General features: G+C 33.1%; 1 protein-coding gene across 2 annotated transcripts in view; it reads right to left on the reverse strand.

Annotated features, from left to right (window-relative positions):
• The window catches only part of LOC134681027 (clathrin heavy chain 1), a 41507-nt gene extending 26349 nt beyond the window's left edge, over window positions 1-15158 (reverse strand). For both annotated transcript variants that reach the window (XM_063540401.1, XM_063540400.1), the window contains exons 1-4: window positions 14963-15158; window positions 3833-4040; window positions 2860-3009; window positions 619-737 (exon numbers count right to left, since the gene is read on the reverse strand). In XM_063540401.1, the coding sequence (XP_063396471.1) occupies window positions 619-737; window positions 2860-3009; window positions 3833-4040; window positions 14963-15004 (519 nt within the window). In that variant the 5' untranslated portion in view covers window positions 15005-15158. The remainder of the gene's footprint in view (window positions 1-618; window positions 738-2859; window positions 3010-3832; window positions 4041-14962) is intronic.
• Between the last annotated feature and the right edge of the window lie 6512 nt (window positions 15159-21670).

Raw genomic sequence — 21670 nt, forward strand, 5'->3', positions numbered from 1 at the left:
ATCTCCCTTGTCAACATATTTATTGGGTATCAATAGTAAACCAAAAACAGAAAGTCTTTTTAACATAATTGTCTCTTTTAAACGAGAATTTGAGGAAAAAAAATCCTCTGCATATAGTACAGATATCCAAAAAAGATGTTATAAATATCACATTAATTCCTAAAACTGGCATTTAGAGAAACCTGCTACAAGTAAGGATAGAAATATCTATGTTTGTGCTACGTTTGAACTACAGTTGTTACATAGCAATGAAATGAATGTATTTTATGTTACAATATTAAAAGATCAATTATAATTTTAAAACAAAGAAACAGCTTCTTGTCCTGCTTGCTTCTGTTAATTAAGAAAATTGATCCTTTTTTTTACCATGGTATCCTCCAAATTCAAATTTTGCTACTTTGAGCTTTTACTCAATTTAGCTTGAACATTAAGAACATTGTAAATTTTATATAAACTTTCAGTAATTAAGGTCTTTTTCACTAACATCATGAACATGTGTTGAAATACAAATTTCAGTTTAATAGGAAAACTTACTGACTTCTGATGGCTATTAAAGGAAGATATTACAAAGACAAGCAAAACAAAGAGAACTGTTTCCCTGCCTAGATAAGTATTTACCTGTGCTGATATTCCAATTAACAGCAGCCATTGTTGTTTAGCATCTGTCCTATAGTTGATGATCTGACATCCAGCTAAATTAGTGTGACGATCAAACATCTTCTGTGGTTGGGAGTCACCTAAAATAGGGAGGATTGATATACATCTGACATCAACATATTGTCAATTTGAAAATACATTTTTTTAAAGGCGACGGGGAGAAGTAACACTCAAGGTCCTTTCGATCATTTCTCCCAAAATCTACATACAATGTGCATTTTTTCAAGTACAAATCATTAATTAACTTTTTTAGTAATGTGTTAAAGCTTTATTTCTAAAAAAATTATAGATTGGTTTTTTTTAATCACTAATTATGCTAAAACCTTTAAAAGCATTCATTTAACAAAAAGTAATGTTCTCCAATCTGTTACAATGAAAAGCAATCACTCTGAGTCTGTGGTAGATATCAAAATCTAATTAGGTTATTACTGGAAAGTTATTTAGCCTGGTTTACAAATCTTTAATAAAGACAACAAAGACACCTAACATTTAGATCTTTTTGGTTATTCTTGTAGACTGAAAGCAGTCACCTTTGATTAAACTTTGTCCAACATTAACATAAAATGTCTGGAAGCTGACATCCTGCTGAAAGTGCAATAGTAAGCCCCTTAAATGTCTTGTGACTTATAGTTGTGTGTTTTTGTATTTTGAATTACATGTAACTTGAACCAAATGTCAGAGGAACATTATGTGTTATAGGCTTTGCTCATTATTGAAGGCTGTACGGTGACCTATAGTTGTTGATTTCTGTGTCATTTTGGTCACTTGTGGAGAGTTGTCTCATTGGCAATTTGACCACATGATGGCACGCCTTCTTTTTAATATGTAAAAGTATGTCAAATTAGTCCCTACTATTTAATGTATGATAATTCGTTATGTAACAATATGATGATGAGAAATTTGATAGATTTTTCTTAAATTGATCTTTAATGCCAAGAAATTGTTCCTACTTCTGTAACTGAAGGCCGTACAGTGACCTATAGTTGTTAATGTCTGTGTCATTTGGGTCTCTTGTGGACAGTTCACAGTTGTCTCATTGGCAATCAAACCACATCTTCTTTTTTATAGCATGCAATATATGCAAATTAATGTTCTAGTGATTCTGGTAAGTCAGTGGACTTATTTAAACATCAATAGGCATACATGTACATGTTTAAATTTCAGAATTTCCTACATCTCAATATGGAAATCATACTTACTCAAACACAACAAGTAGTTATAGGTTGTATTGACTTACTTTTGACAAAGTTTTAAAACATGAAATAAATGTAAAAAAAACAACATGCAAAGGTATGATATATTTCTCATGGATTGCACAATTTGGGTAGGGATAAGCCCAGAAATCCCCAAACTTACATATGGTAAACTAAAAAGTAGGCAGATAGAAAATCTACCACAGCCTTTTTTGTCAAGATTGGCCTTCAAGCAAGTATCAAGTTGCAAGGAATTGAAGCTAATATATACCAAAGTTTTAAAAACCTATTTTCCCACCACAAGAGTATCATCATGCATATTTACCTTGGCCTTTTCAGAAATGAAGGCAGAAATGATCATAATAAGTTATTTCTTCCATTATACACAAAATACAACATGAACTAAAACACTTAACCTTTTTCCTAGTTGAAATGTTAAAACATTTGTTGTGAACTTCATAACTATTGTAAATTTTGTTTTATGTCATTGCTGAACAAACTACATTGCACAAAAGTGACATATCTTTTATATCTTTGTAAATAAATACAAGATAGACACTACACACCAAAGAAATCAAGTATTGCATAATTGGCATGTATCAAATATCTACAAGAGGTGTCCTTGGAATCTATGACATCTTTGGTTTCATCACTTTCGTGGTTTGTTTCAATAATTATAGAAATGAGTGACAATTTTCAAGTAAATATAAGAAAAAGAAGATGTGGTATGATTGCCATTGTGACATCACTCCACTACAAACCTAATGAAGTAAAAGTTCACCAAATACTGATTGGTTAAGAACGTGCAAGATTTTAATTTAATTAGCATTTCATTAAAAAGCCACTGCACCGCATAAGAAAAATTGATAGTTCCTGTATCACTTCCATGAATTTATAAGCAAACAAGAAATCTAAAAATTTTCCTCAATCCCAGAAGTTTCTGTTTAACATATAAATTTATTAACTAATTACTCTTTGCGTTTCACCTATCATTTTTTTTTTTTTTTACCTTCCATGCCCCAATGATAACAAGCTACATCTGTTACCAAGGCAACTGTATTCACAGTTATCCATTTCCAGAAAACTACTTCCTCTGTCATGGTGTGGGACTTCATTTTACTCTTCATTTCAATGTTAAAAATCTGTAAGGTCTTTCCAGCTATAAAATGACAAATCACAAATTATCTGACATATCAAAAACACTTCACAAAAATACTAAACAGTAAACAAAATTGGAAAACATTGCTGGGATTGTGATTTTGATTTCCCCTAAACATGGGATTAATATCAGATACAGAAGTTAATTAATTACCTGACCTAGCATGACTAGTATCAAAGAAAACAGGTTAACTATTCATATTTTACAAATACTTTTTTATAATTTCAATTTTTGACAACTTACACAGATGTTAAAAAAGGTCTAAATCTGTTTAAAAATCTTTGTATAGGTTGCACTTTGTACATGTACAGCTATTTCTCAAAACACACCTCTTTTTGGGAAAATCTTGAATATTCATAGAAAATTAATTTTGTTTACATACGGGTTACCAGTTATGCTCTCTCTGTTCCATCTCAAAGAGACATAACTTGGGAATGGTACCAGTAAATATACATGTGCATATTGTTTACATTGAAATATGCGGTAAACTTCATTCGAGGTAGGGATAGTTAAGAAAGTTAGTGTTAGTTTAAACTATGAGAAGTTCAGGGCATATAAACGTTGAAAATATGCCCCACAGCCCTATATTTTGACTTTTGAAAAAAATTGTGGTGCATATGAACTTTCAATTCTAGGATAAGATTTTTCCAAACTTCATAGTAAAAGTTGTACAGTTTTAGCCGTAAAAGGAGTTCCTATGGGAAATTGCATTGTCAATATTTACAGAAATGCAACCTTTAGGATTTGAATCCATATTTCTTTAAATACATTTTGTTGAAATCAACAAAATAATCATGTTGAACTATTCACATCCTTTATTTACCTTTGAGTGCAATTACTTTGCTAGCAGGGTTCATGATGGCAGAGTCTGCTGAGATGGGTCTTCTAATAGGATTAGAAGAATCATTCATGTCAATGATGACAACTTGGGCAGTTTCTCCCACTTTCTCTCGAATACAAATAAATTTGTCAGACTCCATGGTAAGAGTACTGAACCCAATATTTGCAGCATTGATTCCAACATTTTGGAGCTACAAAATAAAAAAAAACTTTAATTAGTGACTTGAATTCATAATGAGTTAAAAAAAATAATATTGCAATTACTTTATTCATGAGAAAAAATGAAACTTATTCCATGATTCAAATTTTTATTCTGTACATGTCTTTTATAACAAGAACAAAAGGTGCAGCCGTCCTTAGTTAAGAATATAGTTAAACACAAATAAACCTTTGACTTATTTGACCTATAAGTCTAGTAAATCTACATGTACATATGTATAGTGTACATTGTACCCTAAAATCCTCCAACAAGTTAACCACTGAGAATGTCATTATAGTTCAGTTTATCAGTAGTTTGTGATCAATTTCCTGATAAGTAATATCAGTGATAGATGTTTCAAAAAGTAAAAACCTTTTTTATCTTAAAATTAATTACAATAACCTTCAACTCTGATTATTTATTCATGAAATGCAAAGGTATTGAGATAACAAATGAAAGAGATAAAGTACAGAATCCTCAAACAAACTGGCTGATTAGCTCAATTTATCATATTAACTGACTACAAACATTGCCAAGAAAAGTATAGTGACATGATACATTGACACAGTTTTTTTTAATAAATTTTCAACAGAATTTAATTTCTGTTTACTGTACATTTTAAACTACAGTACATATATGAGGGAGGTTAGGAGGGGTCCTGATCCCAAATTCCCGGTCTTAAAAACACGAAATCCGAACTTAAAAACATGAAATCCAGAGGTCCCGAAAATCGAAAAAAAGAATTCCTGGATCCCGAAATCCAGAGCTTAAAAACACCCGATCCCGGAGTCCCAATAAAGGTCCTATCCCCCCTCATGTATAAAATAAGGAGATGTGATATAATTACTAATGAGACAACTATCTAACAGGGTCCAAATGAAGTAGATTTAAGCAACTACAAGTCACAATTTAGCCTTCAACAACGAGAGAAACCAATATGGTTAAGTTTGCTGTAACCGCCCTACCATGGCTAATTATTATTGGCCCAAATTTTGTATGTTGGTCAATGGTCAAAATATGTATCTGTTCAATGGCAGGTGCTTTATGTATATATATTTGTTTTTGCAGATCAATATATTCAGAATCTAATCAAAGTTAAAATTATCTTTTATAATAATGAAATTATTCTTCAAGTTCGCAAGAACAAACACTTCAAATAAAACTTTGATGCAAACATAAACATTGATTAACAAAGCTTAACACTTGAATTAACAGAGTTTTTTTCAAACAAGAATGGTTTGAACAAATTTGGACCTGTTTTTGTATTGTTATGAATGAGTTACAATTTATGACAAAAATCAGCAAAGATCCATCGAAACAACATCTGATACACAAATTTGATAATACTTTTAGATGTTTGGATGATATTTTGGCTCTTAATAATGATCCTGTTGAACTTACTTTAAATAAAGCTACATGTAATACTAACAATGACCACTGCCCTTTCCTTGATCTTGATATCTATATTATTAACCGGAAGCTTAATTCTAAAATTTATGATTAAAGAGATGATTTCTCATTTCCTATCGTTAATTATCCATTTTTAGATGGTGGCATTCCCTTGTCCCCATCTTATGGTGTTAATATATCTCAACTTGTACGATTTGCTCGTTTATGTAACAATGTTTTAGATTTTAACGAGAGAAATTTATGTATTACTGAAAAATTATTACACCAGGGTTTTCAATATCACACACTAGTGTCTAGTCAAAACATTTACTAAATTTTATCATCAGTATAAGGACATCATTCGTAAATATAGCTCAACATGCAGACTTCTTATACGTTCAGGTATTTCACATCCAATATTTTATGGAAATATTTTCAGTATTCACCTCAGAAGCTCACAAAACCTTTAAATAAACTTATTAAAAAGGGAAATAGTTACGATACTGTTGTCAGGTCATTAAACATTGCATATTTTGGTGCGTTAATATGGATTCACTTATAAATAGGGTCTTTGAATCGGAACTAAACACATTTATTATGAATAAACTAGATGTTGGCATGACACGGGTTATGTTCTTCTCATATATGTTATGATGGTATGATACTTAACCCCTCACAGGGAGGATTGAGCCTGATATTCATATGATGAAGACATAATTTTTCAATAAGTTAAATTGAAGTCTGGAGCTGGCATGACAGTTAACTGCTAGTAGTCTGATGTTATTTATGTATTGTTGTCATTTTGTTTATTTTCTTTGGTTACATCTTCTGACATCAGACTCGGACTTCTCTTGAACTGAATTTTAATGTGCGTATTGTTACTGTATGCATTTACTTTTCTGCATTGGCTAGAGGTATAGGGGGAGGGTTGAGATCTCACAAACATGTTTAACCCAGCAACATTTTTGCACATGTCCCAAGTCAGGAGCTTCTGGCCTTTGTTAGTCTTGTATTATTTTAACTTTTAGTTTCTTGTGTACAATTTGGAGTTTATGGCATTCATTATATATTTGTCATTTTGTTTATTTTCTTTGGTTACATCTTCTGACATCAGACTCAGACTTCTCTTGAACTGAATTTTAATGTGCGTATTGTTACTGTATGCATTTACTTTTCTGCATTGGCTAGAGGTATAGGGGGAGGGTTGAGATCTCACAAACATGTTTAACCCAGCAACATTTTTGCACATGTCCCAAGTCAGGAGCTTCTGGCCTTTGTTAGTCTTGTATTATTTTAACTTTTAGTTTCTTGTGTACAATTTGGAGTTTATGGCATTCATTATCACTGAGCTAGTATACATTTGGTTAGGGGCCAGCTGAAGGACACCTCTGATCTGGGTGCGGGAATTTCTTGTTGCATTGAAGACCTGTTGGTGACCTTCTACTGTTGTCTGCTCTATGGTCGAGTTGTTGTCTCTTTGGCACATTCCCCATTTCCATTCTCAATTTTATTGTATATTTCAGTGAAAACATGTGGTACTTTTCGTATCAAATAAAGAAATAGGAATTCTGAATTAAAACAATTTTTACTATATTTTTTACTGATCCCCTCCCAGATTTTTCTTTTCTAATGTCATAGAATACAAATTAGCTATCAATTATTTATTGGATTGTTCAGATAATGTCCAAACAAATATCAAAAGCAACAATAAAATTAAAAGTAATTGTATAGAAGTGGTCATCAACTGATTATTTAAGAGTGGCATGATACAGAACTATTGGTTTTATTGATCTCCAGTTTTGCTACCATAGAAAACTGTATATATTGATTTAGGGATGGTATTATCTGTGTACAAGTGTATTTCCAATATAAATGGAGTATAACATGCTTTCTAAATTGAGCTGGAAAAAAATCTGTTCATGTCTTGTCAAATCAATCAGCATGATCAGTAATTTAAAGCCACAATCAACTGAATGTGGTGAAATATTCATAAGTTATGCCTTATTAGGTTAATGATTCAAATCATTCTGTCTTTGTAGAATATCATACTTAAATGACATAAAAATGTTTTTGTCCAAAATATAAAAATTATCTATAACTATCATTATTAGGTACTTTTATTGTCCTCTTCTCTTCAGAGAACTTAAATGACCATCATACATGTAGGTTAAAACACATACACATGTATGATCTACTGTTGTTTCCTGTCAATATTCTTAATAAAATAAAGAACAGATTGCAGTCCCCCCCTGCATTGAACTTGATTTATCTTACAAATGATACCAGGACAATAACTTAACAACCACTTTTTGTTGTTCTTTTAAAACTTCTTTGTAAATATGTTAAGAGAAATGCAGTCTTCAGAGCAAATGAAATGCGATATTTAATTTTTTATTAATACATTTCTATATATATGTATATTTCCAAGTGCACAGCTCGTTGAAATAATTTGCTCACCACTATTTTTTTTTTAAATCAGACAGTGCAGATATAACCCTATCATAAAAAATTTATAAAGTTCTGTAGTGAATTATTCACAGGAAAGTGCTAACAATACAATTTCCATAGGCATATAAATCAATATTTCCAAGGGTCATACATGTAACTGCTTAAAAAAATATAGACACTGATTTTCCAAATAAACAAACACCTATAATATATGTGTTTCATAATTATCTGACAAGAATTGTACACATGAAGCACTAATGAAACAATTATCAATTCAATCAATATTTCCAAGGGACAGATATAATTGATTGGCACTGGTTTTCAAATTTGTCAAAGACAATGATAATATATTCCTGTTAAATAAATTTCAAAAAAATCAGGCAAGAATTGTACACAAAGTACTCTCAAATCCATAAAGGCAATTTTGGATATAATTAATATTTCCAAGGAACATAACTCTTTATTCTCTAAATGGTAAAAGACATCCCTAATATATACCTATGAAAAAATTTCATACAATTCTGTACAACTGGTAAAGATACAAAATAATTAATGTTTCAAATGGTCATAACTTTTCTAAAAAACTTTGATTGGCACTGACTTTTTAACTCGCCCAAGACATTGCTGATATAAACCTATGATACAAGTTTCATAACAATCTGACAGACATTGTCTGAATTTATGTAATGACAGTGGAGCGAAAATCATAAACTTGAAATAATTTCACAAGTGAAATACTTAAGGTAACACGATACCGAATGGCATATCTCCCGATTTCCAAACTTTTTGGCATACACGTTCTTTGCACCGAGTTACATCGAAATATGTAATAAAAAATGGGGGTCACCATTTTTGTTTTCTTGGTATTTGCATTGGAAAACGTCGATTTGGGCGACAAATTTACTTAGGTATATAGGGGAAATGCCTGTTTTTCGGCTAACCTTTTTAGATTTTCCAATGGATAGCTATGTTCTCATATACGGATAACAACAAAAAACTAACATAATATTCAGAATTACAAACTGAATTCATACATGTATAGAAAATCATATGTCACCATCCTTGTTTTTGAGATAAATGGCTTCAAAATTGATTGATACCCTTAGAATTAGACCGAAAACGTGTGACGTTATTGAATACAGAATGTAAACGTTATTCTCCTCAGAGATATGAGAAATGGAAAACACAAAATGTGTCGGGATCTGAAGGGTGTTTATTTTATTTTCGTTTCCCCTGTCATGTTTCCGTAAATTTCCTAGTGATATGAGATTCTACTGATATAATTTATTTCGTCCTGCACATAGAAATTTCACTAACATGAATTCAACATTAATCTCGTCTGATTTTTACACTTTTTACGGCGTGTGATTCATTTGAATTACTGAGTTTTTAACTCCATCCTTTATGACAATGGTGGTGTCATTGTTTTATCCATGCAGAAAAATAGTACTTTAAAAATTTGATTCAGTTAACAGTGATATAATTGCTCTGTTTTTGATGGTTGTTTAACGATCAGTGGCAAATAGTTCATGCATGATAAATAAAATAACAAAACTCAAAGAACAATTCAAAACTTTTATTCTTGAGTTGCTACGTACATTTTTACATTAGTATAGTGTAATTTGCGTGGTGTAAATGTGTGTTTGTGGAAAATTATTTTATAAAACAAATCTTGAGATCATATATGCATTCGTTGTAAATAAAAAAAACTGCGAAACATAAAAGCTCAAGCTTGAAATTCCACATGTAGGAGATGTTACCGGAGTCTGTACTCTGCGGGCCTTTATAATTTATCAAAATGCCTAATCAAGCAACCTGTTATGAACACAAAAAAATAAGAAAATCCAGACGATATGCGCATCTTTAAAAAACAGGTACACAATTTAAACCTGAAGCTAAAAGACTATCAAGTGTGGGATTGACGGTCGAATTTACACGGGTGAAACAATATGATGCTGCGTGCTCTATTAGTTTCAAGTGGCGATTTTGAATTGTAGGATTGATTGCTGGTAACTTTACGTCCCGTGGCTAATATTTAATGCATGTTCCAGACGCAGTAAACAATAAATAATACATCCCGCACAGCCAAACGGACGCCTCACTTTGGAAGCATTTTACTGCCGGTCAGAAGAAGACCAAGTGACCATATTTTTATCCCTATTCACCTACGGCCTTGGGGTGTAAATTGTAGGATATAAACAAAATATAAAATTATGTGCAATATACATTGTCAGAATTATAAAAGGTTTTTGCACTCGCTACGAAAACATGTTGAAAGCTCGGCGAGTCTCGCTTTCCATCGTGTTTCTAAAGCTCATGCTAGTACATTTTATACTAGTATTACAATATGCATACATGTATATGATTTTTTTATACATGGATAGTATATTTATCCACAGAAAAAAATGCATAGTTCTTTTTTTACATGTATATAGATCTACATGGAAGTTGCATGTTTGTTCTAAAAACTCCTTTTAATATTGTAAAACTCCTCGGGCTTTTCCCGACGATAAGGCAGCAACCATTTGAGAGGGGGGGGCTATGTTTTTTTTTGGAAAAACAAGTTTTTTGTTTCCAGTTTTTGGAGAAAATACAAAGTGTTTGTTTCACCCTGAGCTGCAACTATATGTGATGCTAAAATTGAAAGAAAAAAATGTTTTCGACTTGCTGCCTAAGTATTTGAGCAATATGTCCCTCAGGGCCTAAAAAGGCAACTATGTTAATTCTCGTTCAGTCGTGCTGTCTCCGAACTTGTACATGTACATTATTTCCACCTCAAATCACACACAAAAAAAGCACACTACCACCAAATACCCATGCAAGCGTAATTAACACGAAAATAAAATGTAAAGGATTTCAAGATCTAGCTATTTCAGTCTCTTTTTTCCGTTTGAATAATAATTAGTCAGTCGTTTGATTGTAAATTTGGAGAGAAAAAAACTTGTAACGAAACCAATCTGACTATAGCCAGTCTTGCGTTTATAGGTGCAAGTGGCAACTTGGGGATGGCTTTAATCAGACTGTAACAGGACCTGCTTTTTTCATTTTATTTTTGCCGAATTAAGTTCCCATGTATTTTTCAGCCTACGTTAACTTTTTCAAGCTTCATTCCGATGTTGCTGTCTATTATGTGTAGACATGGTCTATAGGATTACAAATCTCGCACTTTATGTTTCAAAATATTTCCGAAACTATATCTGATTTACTCTGTACAGAACAATGAATTTCAGAGACTTTTTATACTGGAACATAGAGAAAGATATTCGGCAAAATAACCAAGTAAACCACTTTCTTAACATTCCATACAAACACATTGTGTTTGTATGAGTTGCAAAGTCTGCTTGTATTGTGCATTATCGCCTAATTCTATCCGTATTCTCATCCAGATAAATTTCCTTTTTCCATTTTGCCCAAGCGGTTTTTTTAACGACCATTTTAACATAAATTAATAGATGTACCTACAATTCCCCGTGTTTTTTACACATCATCCTAAGTTTCTATAGATTAGATTTCTACTTTCAAAACAAAATTTCATGGGAATAAGGCGTTAATCATGAAAAAGTATTTATTATTATACCAAGAGTAAAGACTTGTGATAAAGCTCAGTCTATTATATGTAGATAAATCGTTCAGATGCTTAAAATTTAAAGAAACAGAATATTTAAAAGTAAAGTAATGCAATTTTAAAGATTAACAATAAGCAATAACAAAAAGAGTTATTAACATTTTCTTCATCGGTCAGGCCATAAGTCTGGGCAGAGTCGATGTTGGTAAGGTCAAGTTTTCTAACTCTTTAATTATTATTTTTTAAATGATCCGTTTCTTATATCTCTATATTTTATGTCAGAATATTCCTTGACATCAAATTTGAAGTCGATCCTTAAAAGAAAAAAAGTTATAAACCGAATTGACATCGGTCAGGACATTAGTCACGGGAAAGATGAAGATGGTCAGGTCAAGTTATCTTTTTTTTTCGTTTATTGTATTAAATGTTTTAATCTGCCATGGTATTGAGTTTGTCTATCCTGTTTATAATAAAAAAAAAATCGCTGGTTCATAGCTGTCAGGATATAAGAAATTTCAAAGTCAATTTGGTCAGGTCAAGTTTTCTAACTCTTATAAATATGTTTTTCCCTTTTTTCCTTTTATTTATTAAATATAAGTTCTCATCTTGCTTGGTTCCAAATTTCAAGTTCATACTTCCAATAATAAAAAAAAGTATTTAGCATTTTCATTTCTGTCAGGACATTGTCAGATTTTCAGGACATTAGTCAAACTCCGTACAGTAATCGTTTCCGTCCGGAACTATTTTCCTTTTATACTCCATCAAGTATCCAGAAAAAGTTACCATTAAAAATGTCATATAAATACCCAATATTTGTTTTATAATTTTATCACTTTGTGATTGCAAAACCTGATGCATTGGCTTGAATGTGTGAACGTTTTTCGATAACGTCAGGAACGATAACTCGTGGCGTAACGTCATTCGGTATCGTGTTACCTTAACTTAAAAATTCCCACCTTATGCAGACAACAGACAAACAATGCAGAGTTTGGGAAAACCATTGGTCCTGTCTACCAAGAGGCTGTGACCAGTTTTGTGAAGGCTAGCTATAGGGGGGAGGGGGTCCAGAGGACTAACGTAAAAAAAAGCAGTGCAGTGGTCAGCACCAAAACATGTAGATTAACAAATTTTCTGCAGGGTCCCTAAAGTGTTTATGTTATAAGACTTTCTACATTTTATGTCCTTTATTATAACAACCCTGAACACCTGAAGTATCCACTTCAGGGACTCTATAGTAATGTCGGTTTTCCTTTCCTCCATCAGAGCTCCAGATAACCTGCGTATTTGCGTGATTACGCAATAAAAAAAATCGAACACCCAATGCAAGTGTTCATTGCTGCGTTCAAAACCCAATTCATGCAAAGGAAAACCCAATAATTTGTCAAAACCATGTCAGAGTTCTTAACGCTTTAAGTCGCTGTGGTATGCGTTATTTACCCTTATCTATTACATAGTCGTCGCGTAAATCTATTTATGTAATAGTGAAAATCGCAAATGTCCTTTCGTTCTAAAAATAGAGCGTTGTTAAAGGTACAAGTGGTGATGAAAACATTTCGATCTTCTCTGCCTTTATCCAATTATCGTTAGCCATTGCGTCATAATTCTTTTCATACTTTTCGGGATTGAACATAACACTTAGCAATGAATTAAAAAGAAAGTAAATTTCCGGTAAAAATATTTAATATAAGCTGTTCAATAGATATAGGAAGATGTACATGTGGTGTGAGTGCCAATGAGACAACTCTCCATCCAAATAACAATTTAAAAATTAAACCATTATAGGTTAAAGTACGGCCTTCAACATGTTTGAGTTTCTTTTTGAGAGGATTATGATGATAACAAGACTGAGCTAGTGTTGTCAGGAAGCGCTGCTTGAACGCACGGGATCGCATGCTTAAATTACTTACATGAAGTCAGCATCAGAAACCAAAAGTTCTGATAAAGGACAAGTAAATCCAGATTTATGTAAATAAAATAAGACAAACAAATTGTTTATTATAATTCAAGAGTATATATTTATTTCATTTGAGTTGATGAGTGAACACACACATTCAATATCTTGTTAATAAAAAACCCAATACATAAAGGAGCTTGGTGGGGTAAAGACCCCAATTTGTGAATTCTCATCTGGAGCTCTGCTCCATATAAAAATCTGAAGTTAATAAAGCTTTAACATGTTTGTTATCCTTAATATTGATATTTTTTTTTTATAAAACGAGAGAGGAAAAATCAAGGGCATAGGGACTCTATGGCGAACGGACGCAGGGCCAACATGTAACTGTGTGCACATTGTACAGTATATATATATATAGTACATGTAGTGGGTCTCATTGGTGTCTCAGCCTGACGCAGGATTGCAGATTTTTTGTAAGCGTGACACGTGAAGATCAAATTATTGTGGCGTGAAAACGGGAAATGAGGTCTTGCGGGACCCGGGAAATGACAAAAAATGAGAATTGCTTACATACATAGTGTAAGCGGGATACGGGAATCTGAAAAAACAGTAAGCGGGATCCAGGATCGGAAACCACCTATGTACAATGAAACAAATTAATGCAAGTGTGCACTAACAGTGATGATAAAAAATTCCCATGTCATGCCAAATTAAACCCCAAAATCTGTCATGAAATTATTTAGGTACAAAACTAACTCATTCAAGTAAGATCCAGGAAAGTGTCACAAAAACCTTACAAGCAGTTTAGAAGTAGTGGAAGCAAAAGGTGGAAGGAAGGACCAGCAACCTCAACACTGACATAATACAGGTTTCCATATCTACCCTTGATTTCTTTACTTTTCAACAAATGAACATATTGTGTGTCCTTCTGATAAATGATTGTACATTTTGTTGATAAAATGTTTCAAAGTTTACATTGAATGTTGCAGTCTAAAACAATGAAGTTATTGAGGTTTAATATAAAGAACATTTATTTACAAAATGTACATGTAGATCCCCTCCCAATCTGTTGATTACTTGTAAGAATAACTGTCAACAGTTCTCAAGTCTTAAAACTTTAAAATAGGGTTGGCTTGTTACAAATTAGAAATTTGGAACATACGTAAATGATATGAATGACTCATACTAGTAACATTTTGAAATCATGGTGAAGTTCTGGTTAGGGGGCGTTCCGAGTAGCACTTGTTTTACAGTCAATAGATCTGTAGTAAAGCAAAAACTTCCACAAGCTTTTGTACAAAATGTAAATAAGAAATTTATTGAATTCATGAACAAGAGTTGTCTTTGCATAAAAAGGTGACTTATGACGGTAAAAAAACAAGTTTATTTCCGGTTTTTTCGTGCCAAATCATCAACTGCTAAAATGCTCTTATTTTTAAAAAGAAAGGGTGCATACATGATATTTAGATACACAACGCAGGTTTCTTAATAGATGTATCTTTCACAATGATAAATGTAAACAATAACATAAAAATAGCTGTCAAAATAGTTAATTATCGTCTTGACGAGGGGCGTGAGTTCAGCATGTTACCGGTACGGCTAGCGTTTATTTACGCACCTGCAAATGCTCCTGGAATCGGATGGGCAGCTGTTGTGTCATTTTAATATCCAACCAGTCCTGGTTAAACTTTTGCTTCACGAAATGTAATAAAAAGGAATATTGACCGGTTCACCGGTACTTCTCTGGCTGACCGTAGTGTCTTTTACTGTTCAAGATGGCGGATCCCAGCGTAAGAATACAATCCGTCGCTTATCGTTCCAACAAATTAGTACCAACAATCAATATCAATATCTAGAAAATATCTTTTCTTCTCAAAAATAATAGAATAAAATAGAAATAATCCTAAATTATTATTGTTAAATTTGAAACACTAGTATCACTGAAAACTAAAGTTGCACTATATTGTATACGTATTGGAAAACCTATTAACCGTGCAATAATTCATTCATAGAGAATACTTCCGTGTCATGAATGACGTCAAAGGTCAAAGTTGTCCAATATCACATGATCATACTAGTCGAATCTAATTTTGGATACATGTAATATGCCGGCAAGGATTTGTATAGGTCTTTTCGTATCGTAAATGATATTTGTGATCATTTGTCTATCAGCTCACAGGCATAATTTCGTCATGTGACGTCATAAATTTTTTTTCACGATGTACTCCTCAAAAATAGAGGTTAGAATGAAATAAATTAAAATATATATTTTTTTATTCCAAAAATAGCATGAGACGAAACTGGAGGTGACCCTCAGCTGGACCATATATAAAAATGTGTACTAGTTCAGTCGGGGTCTCATTTGGGGTTCTGATGGATCCCGCTTACTGAGGGTGGTAAAGGGTTATTTTCGTGCAACGTTTTCGGCATTTTTATTTCACGTGTTTTCGTGTTTAGACATTTTATTTCTCGTTTTTTTCGTGTTTGGTTCGACGTGCGTGCCTCGCGTTCTACTTAATTTATTTTCCATGTTTCGTGTCGGTACTCTTAATTTCTCATGCCTGTCCCGCATTTGATTAAAAAGTAAACCGGGACTAAATTCAAAGTCAGTCTGGAGATTGTTTTAAATTATGTGTCCCCAGAATAAATTGCTATCAAATTAATTATAATTTATGTATAATATTTTTCATTCAAATCAGTTGCAACTAGCGGACGCTAAAATGTGTCTGCTAGGTCATCATGTCCATTATATAATGACTAGATGATCTCCAAGAATGGCTGATTAATAAATTATTCTACTTTTTCCATTAATATATTTACTATTGTATTTCTCGTGCTTCATTTTTTTCCGATTTTTATTTTCCGTGCAACGTTTTTGCGATTTTTATTTCACGTGTTTTCGTGTTCAGGGCCCCCCTTTACCACCCTCCTTCACTGGTTTGTCCCATATCCTTCTTACACTATGTACGTAAGCAATATTATCTTAGTTTTGCCAGTAATTTCCCGTTTCCCGCTAGACTTCATATTCCGTTTTCACGGCACAATAATATGACTTTCACGTGTCACGCTTACAAAAAAATCAGCAATCCCGCGTCACGCTTTGAGACCAAATGGACCATGGTCATACTGAAGTCCCACTGAACGCCAAAATATATAAATGAACTAAAATACAAAAATAGTCTAGCCAATGTAGAATAAAGAAAAACACACCAATACACACAGTAAAACTCAGTTTAAAAGAAGCCTGATTTCGATGTCAGAATAGGTAACAAAAGAAGCTAAACAAAATGACAATAATAAATTTTGAAAACTACTACTACTAAAGTTGGCATGTCAGTATAACTGATATATATATACAACTCGTCTAAACATCAACCCAACAATGTTAGATCTGTAAATTTGCTTTCGCAAATTTTTGGTTCTTCCCTCGCCGGGATTCGAACCCATGCAGCTGTGATATCGTGACACCAAATCGCCTGCACTGCAGCCGTCCCGCTAGACCACACGACCACCTGGGCTCTCAATAAAAGAGCTTTTAGTGGGCATGTGTTACCTTTCCACGTCAGTTTTAATCTAGCGGCGTACTACAGTACATGATATATAAGGCATGAAGATGTTATTGTTACAGATCAGCTAAATTATCTATAGTAAAGGATCCTACAAATTCATGTAAGATACAGTCACAGAAAATAATTATATTCATAAGTACGTCTGAGTCAGTGACAACCCTACAACAGATGTATCCATCGGGTCGCCATCAATGATGGTGATACATGGCTGTGTACATAATGTATATACAACTCGTCTAAACATCAACCCAACAATGTTAGATCTGTAAATTTGCTTTCGCAAATTTTTGGTTCTTCCCTCGCCGGGATTCGAACCCATGCTGCTGTGATATCGTGACACCAAATCGCCTGCACTGCAGCCGTCCCGCTAGACCACACGACCACCTGGGCTCTCAATAAAAGAGCTTTTGGTGGGCATGTGTTACCTTTCCACGTCAGTTTTAATCTAGCGGCGTACTACAGTACATGATATATAAGGCATGAAGATGTTATTGTTACATATATATACAGTAGTCTTCTAGCAGTTACTGACATGCCAACTCCAGACCTCATTGAAGCTGTTGTCGCCATCATGTATATAATCCAGCAGCACCACCATCTCGTTAGGCAGCAACCATTTGATTTTCGGGGGGGGGGGGGGGGATTTTTTTGGAAAAAAAGTTTGTTATCAGTTTTTGGAGAAAAAAATAATTTTCGACTTGTCGCTAAAAAAAACTAGATTGTTTTCGCCAAAGGCGAACAAAAAGTTTGTCCAGAAAAAAAATCCATAGCCCCCCCCCCCCCCCCCGAAAATCAAATGGTTTCTGCCTTAGGGGAATAGTATCATACCATCATAAAATATATGTTCTTGAGCAGAATATAACCCGTAACATGCCAACAACTGATTTATTTTTAGAATGAATTCCAATAAATTCGATCCTAAATGACAGTGCTAAGGAAATATAGGATCGTTTTGTATGGCTTTAACGATAAAACTTACAGACTAGACCAAATTCAAAAGGACATCTAGAAGTAAACACACGGCCGATAGACACGTGTCTGTTATATTATATGTGAGCCATAAGTTAAAGGACCAAGTCTCCAAAAGCTGTGCATACATGTATCATACTACTAGAGTCATATATACATATGTCTCTGATTCTACAAAAGATCTGCCATCAATAACTTATACCCTAATTGATCATCACTAATCCATTAAAATTTGATAAATGGAATGCAAAGCCTGAAAGGCTGTGTAAGTGAGCATACAATAAACAAGCGGCTCTCACAATCGCTCACTTGTAATTTTTGCTGAAATCTTTCTTCGATGATTATTTCTGGCATATCAATATAATATATATTACTGAGTGGCTTATTAATGCAATTTAAATATTCTTTATCACTGAACAAGTACTCATTTTTGTTTGAAAAAACTTAAAAAGTAAAAATAAAATACTGATCTCTGAGGAAAAAAGAAAACGGAAAGTCCATAATCGAATGACAAAATAAAAAGCTCAAACACATCAAACGAATGGATTAAAACTGTCATTTTCCAAACTTGTATTGGTACAGGCATTTACTTATGTAGAAAATGGTGGATTAAACCTGGTTTTAAAGCTAACTATAGACTCCGTGTGCGGGATTATCTCACTGTATTGAAGACTCATTGTTAGCCTGCCGATGTTTTCTGCTCTATAGTTGGGTTGTTGTTTTTTGACACATTCCCAATTCCTCATTTCCATTCTCAATTTTATTAGTATCTGTCCGATATTTTCTCCAAAAGCAGAAAAAAATCTCTATGTTCCATTTGGCTATGAAGTATGTTTATTGACGTACAAGGAAATAAATTACACAAGTTTGGCTGAAATTGATTCAGCAGTTTCAAAGGAGAAGATTTTTTTAAGTTAAAAAACATGATAAACAACTTGTGTAAAATTGTCCTTAAAGGACAATAACACTTCAAAGAGGTCAATTGACAATTTTGGTCACATAATTATGTAAAACGTTTTTGTAGATATTGCTTTGCTGAACATTTTTGCTATTTACATGTTATCTTTATCTATAATAATATTCTAGATGATAACCAAAAACTGCTAAATTCTCTTAAAATTTCGAATTTAGTGGCAGCAACCTAATAATGAGCTGTTATATTCACATGGAAATTTCAGGGCTGATAGAACTTGATACAATGAACTCTTTTATCCCATGTTAGATTTTGCTCAATGCTTTAGTTTTTCATGATATATAAATCAAAAACTGCATTTTACCACTATGTTCTAGTTTTAGCAATGGCGGCCTTGTTATTCAACTTTATTATAGATACCCTAAGGACCATTCAGCTTATGTTTGGTTGGAATTGGTTTATTAGTCTCAGGGGAGAAGCTGTTTGAAATAGTTTACACAGTACGGATGACGACGGACGCCAAGTGATGGCTAAAGCTCACATTTCCTTCGGAAAGGTGAGCTAAAAAACAAGTACAGAGAAAGTAATATATTCTCTAGATCATATCTGTAGTCACTCCTTAATGTAGATCTGTCCTTGTTATGATTTGAACAACGTTTTTTTTTTATTTCGTTGGACACTTAAAATTGTGGATAAAGTCATCCACGAAAACCACGAAAATTGGTTTCCCACGAATAAAAGTACTTTCACAGTATGGAGCGTTATTCTCGTTCAAACAAAAATCCATGCGAACGGGGTACTGATTTGATGACATAGTTACACAGGAAAATATTGTATGTGTGCTTTATAAAATAGTAGCTAGGAAATATAAGCTAAAGGCTCTAAAGAACATGTGTCGATCATCTAGGTCTATGTGAATCTTCAACAATTGAAGCTCTCCAACGTTGTAGACTAGAATGTATTTCAAGACACAGTCATCTACTTTACTGATCATATTCTTTTTAATGTATCTCTCTGTATCTTACCTCCTATACATTTCTAGGAATGTGATTGGTTGAAAGCGCCCTCTTGGAGACCGTGCATATTTAATATTAGGTTAGTATGGAGGCGGGGCTTTATCTCATACACGGTTAGTATTTGGTGTTAACGTCCCTTTGTATATTTATAAGGTAGTAGGGTGGTGGGCTTATTTCATACACGGTTAGTAATGGTGTAACGTCCCTTTATAAAAACAAAACGGTATTGAGAAAAAATTGTAAAGATTTAGACAGACGAAGAAATTGATGATTAAGATTGAAATAAATTCATAAAATACATTTAAACCTAACAAGTTGTCATTGTTGGTATCTGTTTTTGTAGGATCAATGGAAGTAGTTTTTTTAATGCTAACAGTATTGACGACTTGCTCATTTTGATAGGTCACTAGTCTAAATTTCACACGTTAAGATAGTCGGTAAGATAAATTCATTACATAGTGTGCTAGTGACCAATACGGTATATATGGGGTCAGTAAATTCCATATGGGGATTCGCTCTCACCCCATATGAAATTTACCGACCCCATATATACCGTAATAGGTCACTATCACACTATGTAACTAAAATATTATTCTTTAGCTTTCGCCATAAACACAAATATGATAGTAGACTAAGTTGCATGCCCCACACTCAACTCTGAATTAATGGTATATAACAGTCATAGTGAGACTTTTATATATATATTATTGTGTCTGGGAGACTCAAATGATGCCCCTTGGCAAAGGAGTAGGGGCAATAAGGCCCTTATTTGGCCCAAAAATTACTACAAATTTAAAAGTTATCATACATGACATACATATTCTTAAATTACTGAAAACTTGTCTAAGGTATAAGGCGCTAAGAAAAACAAAACAAATTTGATATCAAACAAGTTACCATGGCAACAAATCATAACTAATTTGCATATTTTGTTAAATTTCGTGATTTTCCTTTTTTTTTCATAAAATTTTAAGTATATTTTAGACTGAAAAAGTATGTGCGCACCCAAGAAACATCTTTATATTTAGTAAGATAATGCCAATAGTTATAATAAAGCTTTTGTCAAATTATTTTGTTGTTTCTCGGCTGCGCAGGATGTTTCCACAACGGTAATAAAGTCAGAAAACTGCATAAATTCTGTATTTTTCATCGTTTTTGTGAACACAGTACATATTATTACGTAATTGTGACGTCATCAGATACAAATCTTAATGTTTTTTTATTTATATTTCTTGACCCTATACATTTCTTAACATCATGTGCCAATTTGAAATAGTTATCAAACATTTCATTTTCTTGGGCCAAAATTAGGCCTTTTAAATGCCCCTACTCCTTTAAATTGTCTCGCTTTTAAGGGAGACTAGTTACAACCTGCTAACTACTAGTATCTCACAAAAGAGCAAATATCAATAAAAATCAAAACTCTGACCACATGCACTCCTTCAATGTAAAAAAATGTATGTACAAACCGTGAGCCAGCAAATTGGGAACATTCTAGGATTCAAACTGTAGGAGGAGGTATCCGGAAGTGCTTTGCATCTCTTATGCAAGTAAATACTCCAAAAAGGGATAAAGTTCAATTGTCTCCAAATAAAGCAAATATTAGTAAAAATTTGTAAGGGTTCCGCGGAACCCAGTGTCTCGCCTATTTTTGCTGTAAATCGCAGGCTCAACAACAATGAGGAAAAAAATTAATAAAAATATTCCTCTTGTTACTATTTTATGATTAATGTAAGAAAATCTAAGTTCATTTAAAAGTAAATTACAGAAAAAACGGAGTAATCATTTTACAAACTTTACTTCTGAATACAATCTTATGATCATAAATAAGCTTCTGTCCAAGTTTGGTACAAACCCAG

This window comes from Mytilus trossulus, chromosome 8 (genome assembly GCF_036588685.1).
Source record: "Mytilus trossulus isolate FHL-02 chromosome 8, PNRI_Mtr1.1.1.hap1, whole genome shotgun sequence".
Classification (NCBI taxonomy): Eukaryota; Metazoa; Mollusca; class Bivalvia; order Mytilida; family Mytilidae; genus Mytilus; species Mytilus trossulus.